Genomic DNA, 18,533 nt, shown 5'->3' on the forward strand with positions numbered 1-18,533 from the left:
CGTACCCAGGGTCGAATGACGTCAAAGTTTGGTTCAATTGGATAATGTGAACGCTGTTTTCAGAACTCGAGTGCGCACCCGCGAACCACACCCGGGTCCGCTGAAAAGGTGGTCTGGGGTACAGTTCATGTGAACTCCAGTACGGTTCACTGCTGATATGAACACAATCGTACCAGACCGCGGAAGCGAACTGCTTGTGATGACGCCGTTTTTACACCTGGCTAGTTTGGAGCATTTGTTTCAGAACCTGGCGCGTTTTCTCCCTTGGTTCGATTCATTTAGGCATATATGAATACGGCAATCGCACTTGGAGCCGCACCAAAACAATCGGTCCGAGACCGCCTGAACGAGGTGGTCTTGGACTGATTGCAAACGAACTCCGGAGTGGTTCACTTGAGGTGTGAATGCAAACTGACCCAACAAACCAACGAACCAAACAATATCCCTATAAAAACCATGAACATAACTGAGGGATCTTTGGAGAAGACCAGCACTACTCTGTAATTCATCATCAAAACGTTGATGTAGCATTTTGGCAACTATATTAAATATAATTGTTTAAAATAGGAGCTGTTTTATAATTCCTGAGGTAATTTTAGTATGATTGTTTCTCTCTTTTGGATAGCGGCAGAACACGGGTAGGATTATGTTAGCAACTTTTTGACAAATAATTTTTTTTTTTTTACGTGGCTTTACTCTGCTATTTGTGTGTGTGTGTGCGTGTGTACGTGCGAGAGAGAGAGAGATCTTAGAACAGGCATGTTTCAATGGATAAATAATGCAAAAGCAACTAATGACGAATAAAAATAACTATGACGGAAACTTTACAACTCACACCCAACCGAGTGATGGATAATTTGTATTTGGAGCACAATTTGGTCTAACTGGCGATGCTCAAATTCTCAAAAATGTGTAATGGTAGACACATTTTTTGCACGCATATAATTTTAACCAGTATATCAATGGATGAGCTTAATCCTGGAATGGAGAACAAACATAATGAACAATAAGGGGACAGCTTGCTCACATGTGACTTTTATTGACATAGTTTTGGTCCATTTTTAAATGTTGCCTTGTGAAAGCGAAAAGAACCAAGAAGAAAATGCAACATTGTAACAATTTAGTCCCCGTTTTGGAACAAAGCAAATGGTCTACAGGTCTGAAAACTCCCTAAGAATCTCGCCTCAAATTCAAGCACCAAAAAATAAATTGATTGGACAGTTTTTCTCAGACTACGACTCTGTCCAACTTTCAGCTGAAAATACTGATGAGGCACTTTCTGTAACTACAGTATCTAGAAGTTTCTAACAAACCTCTGCTTTGAGCTGTAAATGCTTCAGCATCTACACAGAAAAACAAAGCACTTCTCTGACATGACTGGAGAAAAGGCCCATTGAATGACTGTAAATGTTACAGTTGTTGGCACAATGCATGGCTTCAGCAGGACCTCGAACACTGATGTGACTCCCTGCATGCTGTTATATCACCCAATAACCACAATATGCAGTATTGTGATGAACCTTCACAGTTAATCACATTGTTCACTTTATGCATCATAGCCATGAGATATTTCTTCATATTTTTTTCACTTATGGTTAAATCTCTTCTCAACATGTATTCTTTGAAAACAAATCTTAATATCTTGCAGTTTTACTTCTCAAGTAAATGTAAAGATTTTTTAGATATTTTGACTGATAAACAAGACTGGATTGCTGTGTACAGACAAAAAGCAGAGCATACTCGTACTCGAAAAATCATATTTTTCTTTTAAATATAATACCGTCTTTTTTGTGCTCTCTATTGTTCATAAACGGGGAGATGTGTAACAGCTTTGGCCCTGTGTGCTCACTGTCCTGCCTGGCTCTTCTCAGTATTAACGCTGACTGTTCATTTGTCTGGTGTGCTGCATCTTTCCTTTTGTTGCATGTTAGTTGGATGTCACTGAAAATAAAAACAACAGAATGCACAGCCTTAAACAAAGATGTCAGTGTTGTGCATTGATTGAATGTTTCCTAATGTCTCAGTGCAAAATGAAAGATCTAGATCTTCAAGTCCCATTAGTGCCAGGCCCATTAAAAAAAATATGATAAGTAAAATTTTTAACGGTATACGTATTTTTAAAAGCACTTGACATCAAGGCATCTTTGGTTGTCTGGCTCTCATTCAGCTTGGTTTTGTGACTTCTGAATCTAAATATTTTGTGTGATGTTACCCAACTTTATACAGTTTTTCAATTTTTTTTAGTTTGTTTTACAGTAGAATTTAGTTACATATTTTTAATCACTGTTTATCTTAAATGTTGATATGTTTCCCCATTAATTAAACTAGGTTAGGCTATATTTGTTTAAACTTGTAGCTTAAAAGGATAGTCTACCCAAAAAAATAAAAATTCTGTCACATTTTAATTTACTCATGTTGGTCTAACCCCATTTAACTTGCCTTCTTATGCATAACACAAAAAGAGAACATTTTATAAATATCCTGGTCCGTTTAGCTTGTTCACAGTGGTACACGTGTTCACAAGATAACTTGCACTGATTTTTACAATGTTTAACTATATTCATTGAAACGTCTCCTTTAGTGCTCATAAGAAAGTCATATGGGTTTTGGAATCAAATGAGAATGAGTAAATTATGACCTAATTTTCATTTCTGGGTGAACTTTTGCTTTAATTGCCCACCATTTAATGACACTTGCGTTTCTGATAAATTGTCAACATTTATTATACATACATTAAAATGTTAAAACAAGCAATTAAACATTCTGCTGTTAGGGTCAGATACTTTTATGTTACAGTATATTAAAATGCTGTTTTTCTCATAATGGTGCCATTTATTGTAGTGAACCTCAAGGAATGTGCTACATAGAAACCTCAAATCTGGATGGAGAAACAAATCTGAAGATCAGACAGGTGAGCTTCTGTCTCTCATTTTATATTACTCCTGCTGTTCATGTATTGTCACTTACCTTCTGTAATACAGCTGTGTTATCAGTGTGAATTTAGATTATTGCCATCAGATTTCATGTATTTGAAGGCTCTACGTTTATTTTGATTTTCACCATTTGTTTTGTATATGCAGGGTCTGCAGATCACTGCAGACATTAAGGACATTGACAGTCTGATGCGTCTCTCTGGACGGATGGAATGTGAGAGTCCCAACAGACATCTGTATGAGTTTGTGGGCAATATTCGCCTGGATGGACACAGGTGAGAGAGAGAGAGAGAGAGAGAGAGAGAGAGAGAGAGAGAGAGAGAGAGAGAGAGCAGTTATGTTTAAAGGGGAAAGTTGCTGAGCAAAGGATTGAAAAAATCTTTCAGAAATGTGTCAGTCAGGCCCATGCTGCCTACAGACTTTATTTCATTAGCCTGAAATATTGATGAGTGAGATATAAATTAATTTCAGTGGGGTGGATTAGATTGAAGTTTAAGAATAAAAATGTCTCCCAGATCCCTTCAGGGAAGTTTAATGGAATATTCTGTCATAATTTACTCGCCCTCATGTCAGTACAAACCCTTATGACTTGCTTTTTTATGCGTAACACAAAAGGAGATGTTTTAATGAATGTCTAGGTCAGTCTATTCAATACAACGGCAGTTGAAAGTGACTCACTTGAAAGCTTAAAAAACCCAAAAGTGTCATTAAAGTAGTCCGTGCGACTTGTGCGTGTTCACGTGAGAAAGTTTTAGGTTCATATTCTGCTAAGGATGGCTCATGAGCTATAACCATGTTCACTTGGGGTTGCTTTAGGGGGACTGTATCAATGTAGTGTACATTATACATTTAAAGGCCTAATTAGGTATGTTTGGTCTGTATTTAGCACTGTTCCACTGGGTCCAGATCAGATCTTGCTGAGAGGAGCTCAACTCAGGAACACACAGTGGGTGCATGGTATTGTGGTCTACACAGGGCATGATACCAAACTCATGCAGGTGAGTAGGCCATAATCAGTTCCATTTTTAACACTCAACCATGTTAGTCAAATCCCAAATCCTGCCTAGTTCACCCAAAAAGGGGAATTCTGTCATTAGTTATTCACCCTTGTGTTATTCCAAACCTGTATAACTTTCTTTCTTCCATGGAACACAAAAGGAGATGCAAGGCAGTATGTCAATCTCAGTCACTTTCATTGCATCTTTTTTCATAAAACGAAAATAAATGGTGAACGAGGCTGAACATTGCACCTAACATATCTTTTTGTGTTCCATGGAAGAAAGTCATACAGGTTTGGAAAGACACTAGGGTGAGTAAGTGATGACATAGTTTTCATTCTTGGTGAACTGTCCCTTTAATCCGAGAAACCCCAATGTTTTGGCCACCTGTGTCCTCCAGAACTCCACACGGCCTCCTCTGAAGCTGTCCAACGTGGAGCGCATCACAAACTTTCAGATCCTGGTGCTTTTCGGCTGTCTGTTGGCCATCTCTTTGGTGTGCTCCATTGGCCAGACCATTTGGAAGTACCAGTTCGGCAATGATGCCTGGTACATGGACCTCAACTGTAAGAACTAGCATCCTCTTCTTTGTGTCTTGCTAGAACGCTTGCGCGTCTGTGTGTGCTTATTCATTTTTTATCACCTTCGTTAACGTCAGTAATTTTCGTCCTCCCTCAGTGTAAACAAATATGCATTGCATATGTGAATATTTGTCAATAAAAAGGGAAAGGAAAGCCTTTCGCTTTTAGTTCTAATATGCATAGACACGTGACTGTATAAATGGTTGAATATCACAAACGCTGCTGTTCTTTTGTTTTTTCGTTCATTCTGTTATCGGCTTCCTTTCTAACATTCTGTTTGGTTTGTGTTTTTTGTTTCTTTGTTGTTGTCATTTTCTTAACAGCTCCAGGTAACAACCATTTAAAACCCTTGGCCATCTGTGAATGACCCCTCCTTACTAACCTCTAACTGAAGCTCAGCTTTTGCTAAGCTACCGAAGCCACTTATATGGTTGCCCTACTTTGAGAGGGTAATTGCAGATGACCACACACACACCAGGAATCCAATGATAGGTTTCCCCCCCCCCCCAGCTCTATACTGTGTAGATCCTCTTAAAGGGATAGTTCACCCAAAAATGAAAATTCTGTCATTTACTCACCCTCATGTTGTTCCAAACCCAAAAGGTGAATTTTTAAAGAATATCCTGGCCACACTTTTCCATATATAGAATGTAAGGATCCACTTTATATTAGGTGTTGACTACTATGTTCTTTTTTGTTACAGTGTACTTATGATGTACATAGGTGGTGTTGCATTATACTTACATTTAAAGTACATGCATTTAATTACATCTGTAGTTACATTGTTAACCCTAACCCTAACCATATCCCAACCCTTACCCTTAGCCTTAACTCCTAATCCTAACTCTACACCTAATCCTACCCATACCTTAAACTCAGTCGCAGCAAATGTGAATCTTGTGAGAATTTTGCAGAACAACATGTAGTTACACAATAAATACACAATAAATACATTGTATTGTATGTATTTTAATGTTAGTGCATAGTAGTTAAATACACCTAATATAAAGTGGGACTGAATATAAATATTGAAATATATTAAAAAGTTAAAAAAGCCTTGACGCGTTTGAAAGTTCACGAGAGAGTAGCTATTCGTGAATGAATCAATCTTTTTAGTTGGTTCTTTTAAAAGAATTGATCGATCCAGTTCACAAAACTGGTCTGAAAGATTTGTTCATGAATCATTCATGTTTTTTTTTTCCCTAATGCAAAGCTATTATATTGTCTCAGAAGCCATATAATATTATGCATTGACTATTATGTGATACATTTATTGTGCTTTTTTTGTGTGTCATTTTGAAACTTGATAGCCCCAGTCACCATTTACTTTCATAATATGGAAAAGAGTGGCCTGAAAAAATCCCCTTTTGTGTACCACAGAAGAAAGTCATAGGGGTTTGGAACGACATGAGGTCGTGTAAATGACAGAATTTTCATTTTGGGGTTAACTTCTCCTTTTAATGCCTGATGTCAAAAACGTGCCTCCCCCTTCCTTTGTTTGGTGACACGTTAAACACTTCTCAAGCTCCAGCTTCAGCCGCGCAACTGCCCTTTCACATGTGTCTCACAAATGAGACACGACAGTATGCACACATGGAGCGAGTTACCCACAGGACCTGTCAGAGCAAGAGTTTGATACATGTTCCCTTGTTTAATGTAAAAGCCAGAGGAGCCTGAGGGACAAACTGACATTTTTTTAAATGCCCCCACCTCCACATCCTCCTCCTCATTCTGCTGTGTTTGTTTTACCGGTGCTGACAGACTGGACAAGAAAAAAAAAAGAAAGAAAAAAGGGCAGTAGCTCTGAGGAGATGAGCAAATCCATGCTAATAGGTTTAATGTTTAGACTGGAAAAGTAAGACATTAAGAAATAGAACATTGCCATTTATTTTTAATGAACAGCGATGGAACAAAAAATTAACAAGAAATTCATTCTGAGCCAATTTTGCACACCAACAAAAGATAAAGAGCTATTCAATTTGTGCCAGGAGCCACTTGCAAATTGATTAACGTGTCACCACCACCATTAATATTTATTTCAATAGGAGGGGCTGTTTGTGTCCAAGTCAATCCCAACTTGTTTTACGGCCTACACGGTTCCCTTCTTGGTATGCTCTGTAAGTTCTTGGAAAAATGTCTCTGTTGTCTTCAAATACTGAGACGCAGAACACTACTGTGGACTCTAGGTTCAAAGTGCGATCGTTCACATCCAGCACAATTATTTGTAAGGAAGTAACGATGATGTTGGGTGCCATTTAAGGGAACAGTGAGGTCATAAAGCAGGTATTCATCACGAAAGTGATTATTCCTCAAAAGGAGGGAGACTCAGTCTGCTACTTTCGTATTTTGCCCTCCAAATGGAACCGTAAAAGAGAGAGGTGGCATTGATTTGTCTGTTTACATGGTATTACTGGTTACATCTATTTCATAAACAAAGGACACTTCCTGTCTTTGAGTCAGGGGTACGATTGGATTTTTCTGGTTTTGTGCCATTGGACCAGTACCTATAATCTAATGACAAGAATTGACATTTTTAATGACATTTTTACATTAATATTTTTGGGTAAAAGAGATTTGTCTAACTCTGAGCAAGTGTGTGAGAAAACCAAACGTACTGCAACAATAGGTCAAAAAACACTCAATTATTTCTAACTGACCAAACTGCAAACAGAACGAGCTAAGAATGTCTGTACTGTAACTTGTTTCATTTGTAAGGATATCCGTTAGGCTTAGCATTGAAGCCTTTTTCACGCATCAATAATCGGAAGATTTTCCAGATGATTATTGATATACAGTACTGTGCAAAATTCTTAGGCACATAAGATGTTTCACAAAAGCATTTGTCTTAAGATGGTTATTTATATCTTCAGCTTTAGTGTGTCAATAGGAAATATAAATGTTAGACTCCCAAACATTACTTTTGCAAATAGAAAAGATTAGAATAGAAGAACAGGGAGCCCTGCAGCAGATGTCATGGCCCCCACAGTCTGTGATTACATAAAGAGACAGAAGCAATTGAGACAATAAATAGATAGAAGAACTGTGGCGAATTCTCCAAGAAGCTTGGAACATCCTATCTGCCAACAACCAAGAAAAACTGTGTCCAAGTGTACCTAGGAGAATTGGTGCTGTTTTAAAGGCAAAGGTGGTCACACCAAATATTGATTTAGCTTTTTTATGTTTACTGGACTTCGTATGACATTAAGTGATAAATGAAAACTATTTATGATATTATTTTTGAAGACATTCTCACTATGCAACATTTTTTCACAAGTGCCTAAAACTTTTGCACAGTACTGTATATCAGGATTTTTTCAGATATAAATAGGGCTACCCGTTGCACAATAGTCTGTCTTTTCAAATATATTTCTCAACACAACTTTGGTAAAGTGTGAGTGGCAGGGTAAATTAAAGAGGGTCGCACACCGGACGTGTCTAGAGGATGATATGGCTCGTTCTAAAATTCAAAACAATATTTTTTTATGAAGGTAAATACTGTACATACCGCGGGCTCGTCGTCTCTCAAGGCTGCTAAAAAATCTGCAGCGCCATGGAGCATTACTCACATAGTTTTCCATTAAATTCGACCCAAATCATTATCAAAGGACACAGAATATTTACTCTAGCCATAAGTGGATGATTTATTGTGTATATGTTCCTTTCACAATGCCTACACAATGTATTTTCAGTTGCAAGTATGTTGTTGTGTGGTTTGACAGCTTGAATGAAACCTCTTAAATGATACATACAGAGAAATTGCATAATAATTTCTAATTGTTCAGTTTGTGCAGTTAAACCAGTTTTGTACACTAACCTGCAAACTTATCAACTTCACTTTCATTCTTGTAGTACAAAAACCTTCGTAACTTTTGTGTGTATGCGTCCTGTGCAAGGAGCTCTAAAATATCCATCCTATGTTGTAAAACCTGTGCCTTGCGAACTGCTTCAGTAAATGTTATATCACCCCCTTTTGGTCTCCCAACGCTATTACACCAGACATTCAACAGAAGCCCAACTGAGTGAAATTAGAATTCTAAATTAAATGTTGGCTAATGTTAATTGTTGGCTAATATATCAATGCCTCAAAAATATGCTAACATAAAGAATCGCAATAGTATTATATTGCGACCCAGATATCAATGTTATATAGTTTTGCCAGGTCCCAATTGATTCCCACCCCTAAATGCTGTACATTAGGTCACCGTGATGAGCAACAGAATATTTTGTCAGTCACTTGGTTTCTATTTCTGCAGTATTGCACTGGGAAACCCTGCCCACTGTGAAATCGAATTGGTCTAAAACCATACTACACATATTAAACGTCAAATATCTTATGATTGTCAGTGATTGCGTCACATTGTGCAGTATTGTCAAATTACTTATCTTGTCACATAGGATACAGTGCAGCAGCGCTATATGTGTGTGTTTGAATTTAATTAATTTGCACGTTTCATAAAGGTTAGCAGAGAACCAGGCATAAGCTGAGGGAAACGGATGCACACCTTCCTCTCATTAGTCTGAGTGTACCTCACTTCAAGCTGATGAGTAATTATTCATCATAAATAATTAATTTGACTTTCTACTCCTATGATATTTTATTCTGGCTTCTGTCCCAATCTGTATCCAAACCAACACACATGGCTTTATGCAGATGGGGCTCCTCAGGACTTGAGCTGCAGTAATTTTTTATGCATTCACGCCACCTGCGACAACAGTCACCCATACTGAACTCCTGACCATGAAATAACAGGTAGCAGGTTTTTTGCCACACAAATGCTGATGGATGTCTTAAGATGTGCTGACCATGTAGCGCACTCCTTATCGCAACTCCTCGCTGTGTGATGTCACTGGGCCCGAGTATGCCTGCTGCATTTCTTGCTGCTTTAGGATGCAGTGTGAATTCAGTGCTATAGAATGCTGCTGTGAGCATGTCTAATGGTAGACATAGTGATTAGAAGACTTGGGTGATGTTGGGTTGGGCAATATAAAATATTTAAATATTGGTATCTCAATATTTATTTATTTTTTTACCCCTTTGATGATTTTAGTTATACTTGATCTTAATATTTATGTAAATAGCTTAAGGGATAGTTCACCTAAAAATGAAAACTCTTATCATTTACTAACCCTCAAGCCATCCCAGATGTGTGACTTTCTTCTGCAGAACACAAAAGAAGATTTTAAAAGAACATCTCAGCTCTGTAGGTCCATACAATGCAAGTGAATGGTGATCAGGCCATTGAAGCTTCAAAAAGCACAAAGGCACCATAAAAGTAATCCATAAGTCTCCAGTGGTTTAATGCATATCTTCTAAAGTGATCCAGTTGGTTTTGTGTGAGAACAGACCAAAATCTAACATATTCATTGTACGTCTTGACAGCAGTCTCCTTGGCGATCATGATTTCAAGCTTGATTACACTTTCTATAGCGTCATCTAGCGCTCTACGCATATGTCATACAGTGAAAAAGGAGTTATAGTTTGGTCTGTTCTCACCCAAAACCAACTGGGTCGCTTCAGAAGACATTGATTAAACCACTCGAGTCATATGGATTACTTTCATGCTGACTTTATCTCTTTTTTGGACCTTCAAAGGCCTGATCACCATTCACTTGCATTTTATGGACCTACAGAGCTGAGATATTCTTCAAAAAATCTTTGTTTGTGTTCTGCAGAAGAAAGAAAGTCATACACATCTGAGATGGCATGAGGGTGAGTAAATGATGAGAGAATTTTCATTTTGGCTGAACAAATTCTTTAAAGAGGTTCATTATTTTTCTTCAATCTGAGGAACCATCATTTCATTAGATTCTGAATGATTTTGAATTAAAATGCAGTAAAATGTTTAAGTTAAAAATGATGAAGGCATGTTTTCCCTTTTTTTTTTTTTTTTTTTTTTTTTTTTTGCTAAATGAACACAAGAATGTAATTTTTATTATATGTGCACCAATATAACAACATAGTAGTGATACACAGCAATATTTAGCTACATACATTTTACTACAATTTGAAAAATGCCACACAGAGTCTTTTGTGAACATTTGAGTGATGACGTAAATGAATCTTTGAATTGAATCATTGAAATGAATGATTGGAATTGACTCACAAAAAATAATCTAACATTCCAAATTAAACTGCATTTTTGCTGCTGAAGTTTAAATGAGCGATGCTATTAAAACATACTTGTCTTTACAAGTCTTGTCTTAACAAGTCACTGAGTTGTGAAACGGGAGGATCATCAATCTAGTCTAATGACGCTATCTTTAGGAAGCTTAATTTAAAAAAGCTTTAAAATCATGATATCATGAAAATCAGTATTGTGATATTCAAAATGTTTCTTCATTTTATTTTGCCAGCAGAATCATTGTGAAAATATTGTGAATATCCAATATCGCTAAGCCCTAGTTTGGTGAAGCATTTCTATCTCATTGATATTGAATGCACAAAAAAACAGTTCCGTTTCATTTCAGTCTTCGTGTTTGTTAATGAACTTATCTTTAAACTTTAGTCTAATCAGCTTTAGGCTTGAACGGTTTATCTAACTAACCTTGGAAATTTTCCTGGATACAGTTTTGTCTAGGTGTAAAGTAAAAGACAAGAAGTAGAAAATTGTCCTTTAATCGAAGGTCAAGAGACAGTCAAGCTTAGTTCATCGTCTTTGCATGGCTTGCTTATACCATGGTTTAGACAATGAATCATATTGAACAGTCAGTGACCTTTTATTGAAATACCTCCAAATTTCACCTCTCTCTGCCTGGCTCCATATAATGGTAATACGCTTTGGATTGAGTCCCTCTCCTTAACACTGAAACATCCAAACTGATTGTCTTCCTTCCCACCACTAGCCAGAACCTCTTCCTCTCTCTGTGAGTCAAAACCAATAGCAGTTTTCTCTGATTGCCCAGCCTCTTTTGCTCTATGTTATGGTATGGGAAAGCTATCCCTCTCCTCACTGCTCAGAAAGAGCATTATTGCATTCTGTGGACCCCCAGGTAAAGCTTTTTAATTGAGCTTAAAGTCAACATGAATTCAAAATTGACCCCATTTACTTTCATGGTACACGTTTCAGTTCTTACTGTGAATGATTCATTGGAGCACTTTTTTTTTTAAATATCTTTGTAATCATTCATTAAAGGGGTCATAACATGAGGAATAACATTTTCCTTGATCGTTTGACATATAAGAGGTCATTGTACTATAAAAAGTTTGCGTATGAATGCCTCCAGCAAGACATCAACATCTGTTTTTTGTCATTGCACCTTTGGCCCCGCCCACTGGAGCTCAGTCACACAGTCAGTCACACAGGTGAAGAGGAGAGACATTGGCCTGTCATGGGAGATTCATCTACAGCAAAGTGGACTTACAACGGACACCTTCATGTGCCTATCTGGATTTAAATGTTTTTCTACACTAGATGAACGGCTTTGACCAATATCATGCATCTTGCACTGCTTTTAAAAGACGCAATATCAAGTTATTATTCTAAAAAGGAGACCTCCATTGTGTTTCATTCAGCTGCGCTTTTTCCTGTTTTGAAGGCGTCATGGACCATTTTTGGACCCATCTGTGCTATATTTAATTGTTGGTCTTTTGTAAACATGCACTAGATGGACGTCCTTGATTATTTTGATGCGTTTCTGGTGATGTGCGGTGCGTTTTAAGAGCGGTACAAGCGCAACTTTTAAAAACACGTCTCATTCAGCTGCCGCTGATGTCTGGGAGAAACACGTGCCGTTCTGTGTGTAAACAAACACGGAAGATGTGAGATGTCACTACGGTGAAGACCAGCGTCTATGCTTTGTCCTGTTGAAGCTGGTTGAAGCACCCAGATAGAGAGCAAGAGACAATGTGGAAAAAGATAATATATTATTAAATGATATATTAATATTTTGGTGCAAAAAAAGCTTTACGGACATTATAAGTGGACCTCAGGGAAGATAATAAAATATTCAAAAAAGAGCATGTCATGACCCCTTTAAAATGTTATAACTTTCTTCACCTCTCAGCCAACTTTTCATTCCAACTAAAGTCACATACTGTAGGCGAAGTCGCGTAAGTTATTTAGGCACTGTTTTAGGCTACTGTGGTAGATAATGCTGACTTTCTAAGATCTTGCAAATAGTTAAAGATTTATTTAATGCCGGTTAATGTAATTAAGGTTACAGCAGTAATTGCAAATAACAATAGATTTGAAAAAGAAGCATTAACATTAGGATACCTCTATGTTATTGAGGGTGAACTTGACCTTCAACCTCCATCAAAAAGCCTCCTCAAATTGGGTGCCAGCTGTATTTTAAGAAGAAAGTAGTGTTTCACAATAAACTACAAACTCACATTCAATTCTGGCTCCATTCTAGTACGGAACGCAAACTTTTCACAATCCAATTAAATCCCAAAAGATAAACTCAAGCTCCGCCCTTCATGAATATCCTGTTTCAATCACAATACAGAAGTAAAATGGGTTGCATGTTGACTTTAACTGTGTGAGCTGTCTTGTGTCTGTGGTCTTGTTTCTATTGATTATCACACTTTTCTTTGTCTTCGTGCTTATGTGAATTTGGTTTGTGATTATGACCAGAATTCATGATCACCCACCCCAGTGCATTGTGGGAAAATCAGTTGCTTCGAATCTTGCACATGTTGCCCAAGCTGCTGTTCTGATGTCAAACATTCTTTTTTAACTACTTCTTAGTTCAGCCAACTGAGCTGTTGAAGCCCTAATTGGATCTAAATTGAGAGTTTCAGTGGAAGAGTTATGTTTGCTTAGTTTGCACAATACTGGCACAACACTTGTGGAGCTTTGTGGAAACATTGCATATTAAACAAGATGAGCTTGTGGCATTATCGTCCTTCCATTCATCTCCCCTACCACCCCCATCATGCTCTTCACCACCCAAAAAACCTGTCTGTCACCTTACTACCTCTCTCTCTCTCCTCTTCCTCCCCCACTCTTTTTCCAGATGGCGGAGCAGCTAACTTTGGCCTGAACTTCCTCACCTTCATAATCCTCTTCAACAACTTGATCCCCATTAGTCTTTTAGTGACTCTGGAGGTTATCAAGTTCGTCCAAGCTTTCTTCATAAACTGGGTGAGTGTGAGGAAGACATAGCTCCCACTGCTCTGCTGTGATGAATCTGCTGCCTCTGTAATATATGCCATTACACAATGTTTTCCAGGGCCGCTCCCAGAAAACTTCACAGCCAAAATGAATGTGGAGCTTTATAAAAAATAAAAGAAAAAAGAAAACATTTGAAGATGACAAAATTGGATTTGGGGCAGGGTGCTTACAGCACACAGACAGAGCTTTCAGATGCATAATAGTTTTTAGAGTTCCCCTGAATACCAAGACATCTGAGTGCAGTTTTGCTTTGATCACATGACTTGATATTTAAAAGAGTTTTAAAAAGTGATACAGACATGTTGTAAAATATTATAAAAAAGATTGTGATTACTGATTCTGCTTGGTGACTGTTTTAGGACACTGACATGCTGTATGAAGCCAACAATACACCAGCTATGGCTCGCACCTCAAACCTGAATGAAGAACTCGGACAGGTACTCCTCATTGTCACAATCAGAAATGCACCTTTTTATTCAGGATATTCAAGAGAAAAAGGTTTATGTTACTTAGACATAAAATTGAAACCAAAAAGTGCAAAATGCAAATACTGGAGAAACTATAAAATCACCCTTAGTTCCCAACATGTATGACTTTGTTTCATTCTGAGGAACACAAAAAGGACCTATTAAGCAGGATATTCACTGCTCTTTTCTATACAATGGGCCTCATTCATGAAACACGAGCAGAACAAATTGTGTAAATCATTCATAAAGCCGTTCTGATGGAAATTCTCTGATCGTATTTTCAGAACTTTAGTTGGTACAAACAAAATTTACACCTGCTCCCGACCACTTGTAAATCGTGCGTAAGACATCCGAATGTTTTGTTCTTTCAGGCAAACTGCCATGACTACACTTTGATAGAAGTGAAATTAAATAAGTAATGAAAAAATGTTCTTATAATTAAACAGCTTTTTCTTTTTAAACCATAGCCTGTACTTATTTAGAAATGTTTCTTTACTACTTGCATTTATTTTTTCAAAGAATATTTTTTTCCCCAACTCTGCATATCGTTTTTCCAGCAGAAGTGCTTGACATGGGGTGAAAAGTTCATGGAAAGACGCCATTTGCTTTTTTTTTATTATTTGATATGAGCTCTATAATTTAGGTTTCATAATTTAGTTTTTATACATCAGTAAATCACGTTTAGTTGATAATGTATGGTAAATGCTAATGCTGTTAAATCTATAAATAAACATTGCTGGTAGGTGCATACACAATACAATGGAGAAAAAAATAGAAAAATCCTGCGCACTGTCGGATAGCTTGCAAATCTGTTATATCTTACAGCGTTTCAGTCAAAGACCTTCTTCAGGCATTCTATAAATTTCTCCAAAGATTTTTCCAGTTGCAAATATATCACTCATACCATCATGATTTACCCGAGAATTTTCACCAATGATACTGGCGATGCTCTGTGAACTAAACCAGAGAAGGTTAATGGTGGTAGACATCCTCCTGCCGGCATGAACTGAACATGTTTTACCCTCATGTCAAACCATTTTTTTGACTTTTTGAACAGTTTGATTCACAAAAGAGCATGACAGCAAAAACATGTGATGACAGTAAGTCCTCACTTTCTTGAGATGCTATTTTTACGATGTGAATGCACATTATTCATAAAAACGATTTCATTACTGTTCTGCATATACTATGTTAACAGAATTTACAAGTGAGTCTGGTGCCTTCCTTATATGGTGTTTTCATGGGTGTGGATTATGATAACTGTGAATGAATGTGAACACACCCACTTTTTACGAATGTTTGGAATTCACTAGCATACAAACTTTTACTAACAAATATGGGGAGCATGAAGCGTTTGTGAATCTAGCAGAAAGTTTTTGGGAAGGTCCATTTTATTTGCAAATTACTCCAGATTTACTAATATATTTACGAAAGTGTCATGAATGAGGCCCAGTGACAGTAGACAGTGACCAGGGGCTGTCAAGCTCAGAAGCCATATGAAAACTTTGTGAAAAAATGTATATTTCCTAAAAATCTTCTCCGCTGTCACAATGTCCAACATAGTACAAGTTGCATTGAATGTGCATGAAGGGAAGATTTTTGAAGAGGTTTGGAATAACATGAATGTGAGTAAATGATGACCTTATTTTAATTTTTGGTGAACTATCCCTTCAAGTTTTGTTGTCCTCTCATTCCTGAAACCAGGTGAAGTACATCTTTTCGGACAAGACGGGCACCCTGACCTGCAATGTCATGAAGTTTAAGAAATGCACCATTGCAGGCGTGGCCTACGGGTAAGGCTATGTTACACACACACACACACACACACACACTCACACACCCTGCATTGCTTTCATCATCAGTAGAGTGTACATCTGGCTCTAGCTGTCTTGTCCTCAGCTCCCTCGTTAGCAGCTGCCTCGTTGCTTCCCTGCTCAGCCAGAGCCATTCTATAAATAACAGACAGGGAACTCGCAGATTTTCACGCAAAGACATCCTTTATTCATGCCTTTACACATACAGAAAATAACAGTATATTTCAAAATGCCTTTTTGTCTAACTTGGGGTGTTTTTATGGGTTGTGATTGTATGTATGCATTTATGTGTGTTCTATAACTAGACATTTTATGAGTTCTGCATTAGACACAGTTGTATTTATAAGAATAACGGTTCTACCGAGGTATGTGTGTGTGGATCAGGATTTGCCCTTAAATAGTTTTTTGAGGGTTAAGTTTAGGCCAGGGGTAGGGTTAGGGGATAGAAAATATTATTAGCTCAGTATAAAACCAAAAGACGTTAATGGGAAGTCTTCACCATGATAGAAAAAGCAAATGTGTGTGTGTTTGTGAAGAAATGTTCATCACCATGCCCAGCATGAGGCAGATGAGAAAATAAAATCGCATATTACTCTTCCGTATCTGCAGTTTTACCTTCTCACCAGATAGTCTTTACGACCTGGTGATGTTTATGGTAAGCAGTTTTTAAAAGACGAGGGCCATGACACGGCTGAGGTCATGCTGAGGCCACGGCTCTCAACTTATTGAATGTCTAGATACCCAAGGCCTCTAGATCTAATCACAGACACACCAACCATCACAAAATACAACCTAATATTCACATTCATGCATTATGGTGCAGCTTTATGTTCTGTATTCAGATGCTAAAACACAGCAGCAGTATCATATCTACAGATCTAAAGGATGTGTTCACCAGCACTGGACATGACAGAGCAGCATTAATCTCATTAACTCAATTTAAACTCTTCTGGTAAGAGGAGAACACAAATTCCAGTGACACTTCCTATGTGACACTTACAAGAAGATGCTCTCTGGAAATATTCAGTCATTTTGAAATGTTGGATTTTCATTTCCAAAAGAAATTGTGCTTGCTAGACAGCAGAAGAAAAGTGTTTAAGTTTTTGTTTAGCTTCGGTTTTAGGCTTTGGCTCTATGCTGCATCAAACTTTCTTGTTGTATCTTATTTTCTGTCTACTGTGCACAAGCATCAGCACAACATGACTTCTGTTTCATTGCAGTCTGTACATTAAACTGTTCAAGCTAAGTTAATTACTAAAGAGAGAGAAGTGAAGAAAGAAGGATAAAAGAAGGAAAAAATGAAAATGAAGGAAGGGACAGAAAGAAGAAAGTGAGAAGGAAGGAAGGCAAATAAGGAAACAAAGGAAAGAAAGAAGCGAGAAGTAGGAAAGATAGATGGGAAGAAAGGAAGGAAACAAAGTACGAAATAATGAAGGAAAGAAAGATTAAAATGAGAGAGATGGAAGGGAGGCAAGAAGGAGAATGAAAGACAAGCAGGGAGGAAAGAAAGAAGCGAGAAGGAGGAAAGATAAATAGGAAGAAAAGGAGGAAACAAAGTACGAAAGAATGATGGAAAGAAAGATTAAAATGAGAATGAAATGGATGGAAGAAAAGCAGGAAGGAAAGAAAAAGAAAGAAGGAAGAAAAAGGGAGAAAGCTAGAAAAGAAGAGGAAACAAGGGAAACGAAGAAGGAAACAAAGCGAGAAAAAAGTTAGGAAAGAAAGAAGAAAGCGAGAAAGAATAGGAGGGAAGGGAAGAAGAAAAGAGGAAGCTAGGAAGGAAACAAAGTATGAAAGAATGAAGGAAAGAAAGATTAAAACGAGAAAGAGATGGAAGGAAAGAAAGGAAGAAGAAAGCAAGAAAGAAAAGGAGGGAAGGGAGAAAGGAAAGGAAGTAGGAAGAAAGGAAGGAAACAAAGGGAGAATGAAGGAAAGAAAAGAAAGCAAGAAAGAATTAGAATAAGGAAGAAAATAAGCAAATAAGGAAGAAAAGGACAAGAAGGAAAAGGAAAAATGAAGAAAAAAATTGAGCAATGAAAGAAGGAAAGCTAAAATAGAACTCACACATTCATGCTGTAATCCTGCAGCCTTGATCTTTGAGCCAGCTTTCACAGCTGTGGCCTCCTGAGCCAAAGTCAATCCTGCCGCCCCATGGCTCTTTGTGAATAAAAGTGGGAGATTGACATTGGTGATATACAGCACATTTTAGTATCTGGAATATCCTTCACATTGAGAACTGGGCAGTATTTCAGAAGAAGTCCTTGTCATCGGTCTCATGAATATAGATGGCATCTTTTATCAGTTTCGGTTTGGTTAAAATTTTTGGGAGCCCTGATGTAAACGCCCTTTACTCTTAATCCTCAGACATTATAGACATATTTTTCCACATAAAGCAGCTTTAGAGAGGTTTGACATTTTCACAAGGGGGTGTGACATGTTTTGCTTTCCCTCAATCCTCCACCCATGTCTCCCTTCCTCTCGACTTGTGTTTCCTTCCACAGCTTATTAACTAGAACAGTAATTAATGAGGAAATCCCTTTGGGTGAAGATGTTAATTAATTGGATGAGATGTGGCTTGAGTGCTCTCTCATACAGACATGATGGCATGAGCAAGGGTTGTTTAT

The 18,533-nt window shown here is 37.6% G+C and overlaps 1 protein-coding gene across 4 annotated transcripts in view; it reads left to right on the forward strand.

The window, feature by feature from the left end:
- The window catches only part of LOC127412608 (probable phospholipid-transporting ATPase IA), a 211,888-nt gene that overhangs the window by 56,980 nt on the left and 136,375 nt on the right, over window positions 1-18,533 (forward strand). For all 4 annotated transcript variants that reach the window (XM_051649090.1, XM_051649091.1, XM_051649092.1 and 1 more), the window contains 7 exons: window positions 2,842-2,911; window positions 3,081-3,208; window positions 3,820-3,931; window positions 4,332-4,497; window positions 13,471-13,598; window positions 13,988-14,065; window positions 15,800-15,888. In XM_051649090.1, coding sequence (XP_051505050.1) covers window positions 2,842-2,911; window positions 3,081-3,208; window positions 3,820-3,931; window positions 4,332-4,497; window positions 13,471-13,598; window positions 13,988-14,065; window positions 15,800-15,888 — 771 coding nt within the window. The remainder of the gene's footprint in view (window positions 1-2,841; window positions 2,912-3,080; window positions 3,209-3,819; window positions 3,932-4,331; window positions 4,498-13,470; window positions 13,599-13,987; window positions 14,066-15,799; window positions 15,889-18,533) is intronic.

This window comes from Myxocyprinus asiaticus, chromosome 22 (assembly GCF_019703515.2).
Source record: "Myxocyprinus asiaticus isolate MX2 ecotype Aquarium Trade chromosome 22, UBuf_Myxa_2, whole genome shotgun sequence".
NCBI lineage: Eukaryota > Metazoa > Chordata > Actinopteri > Cypriniformes > Catostomidae > Myxocyprinus > Myxocyprinus asiaticus.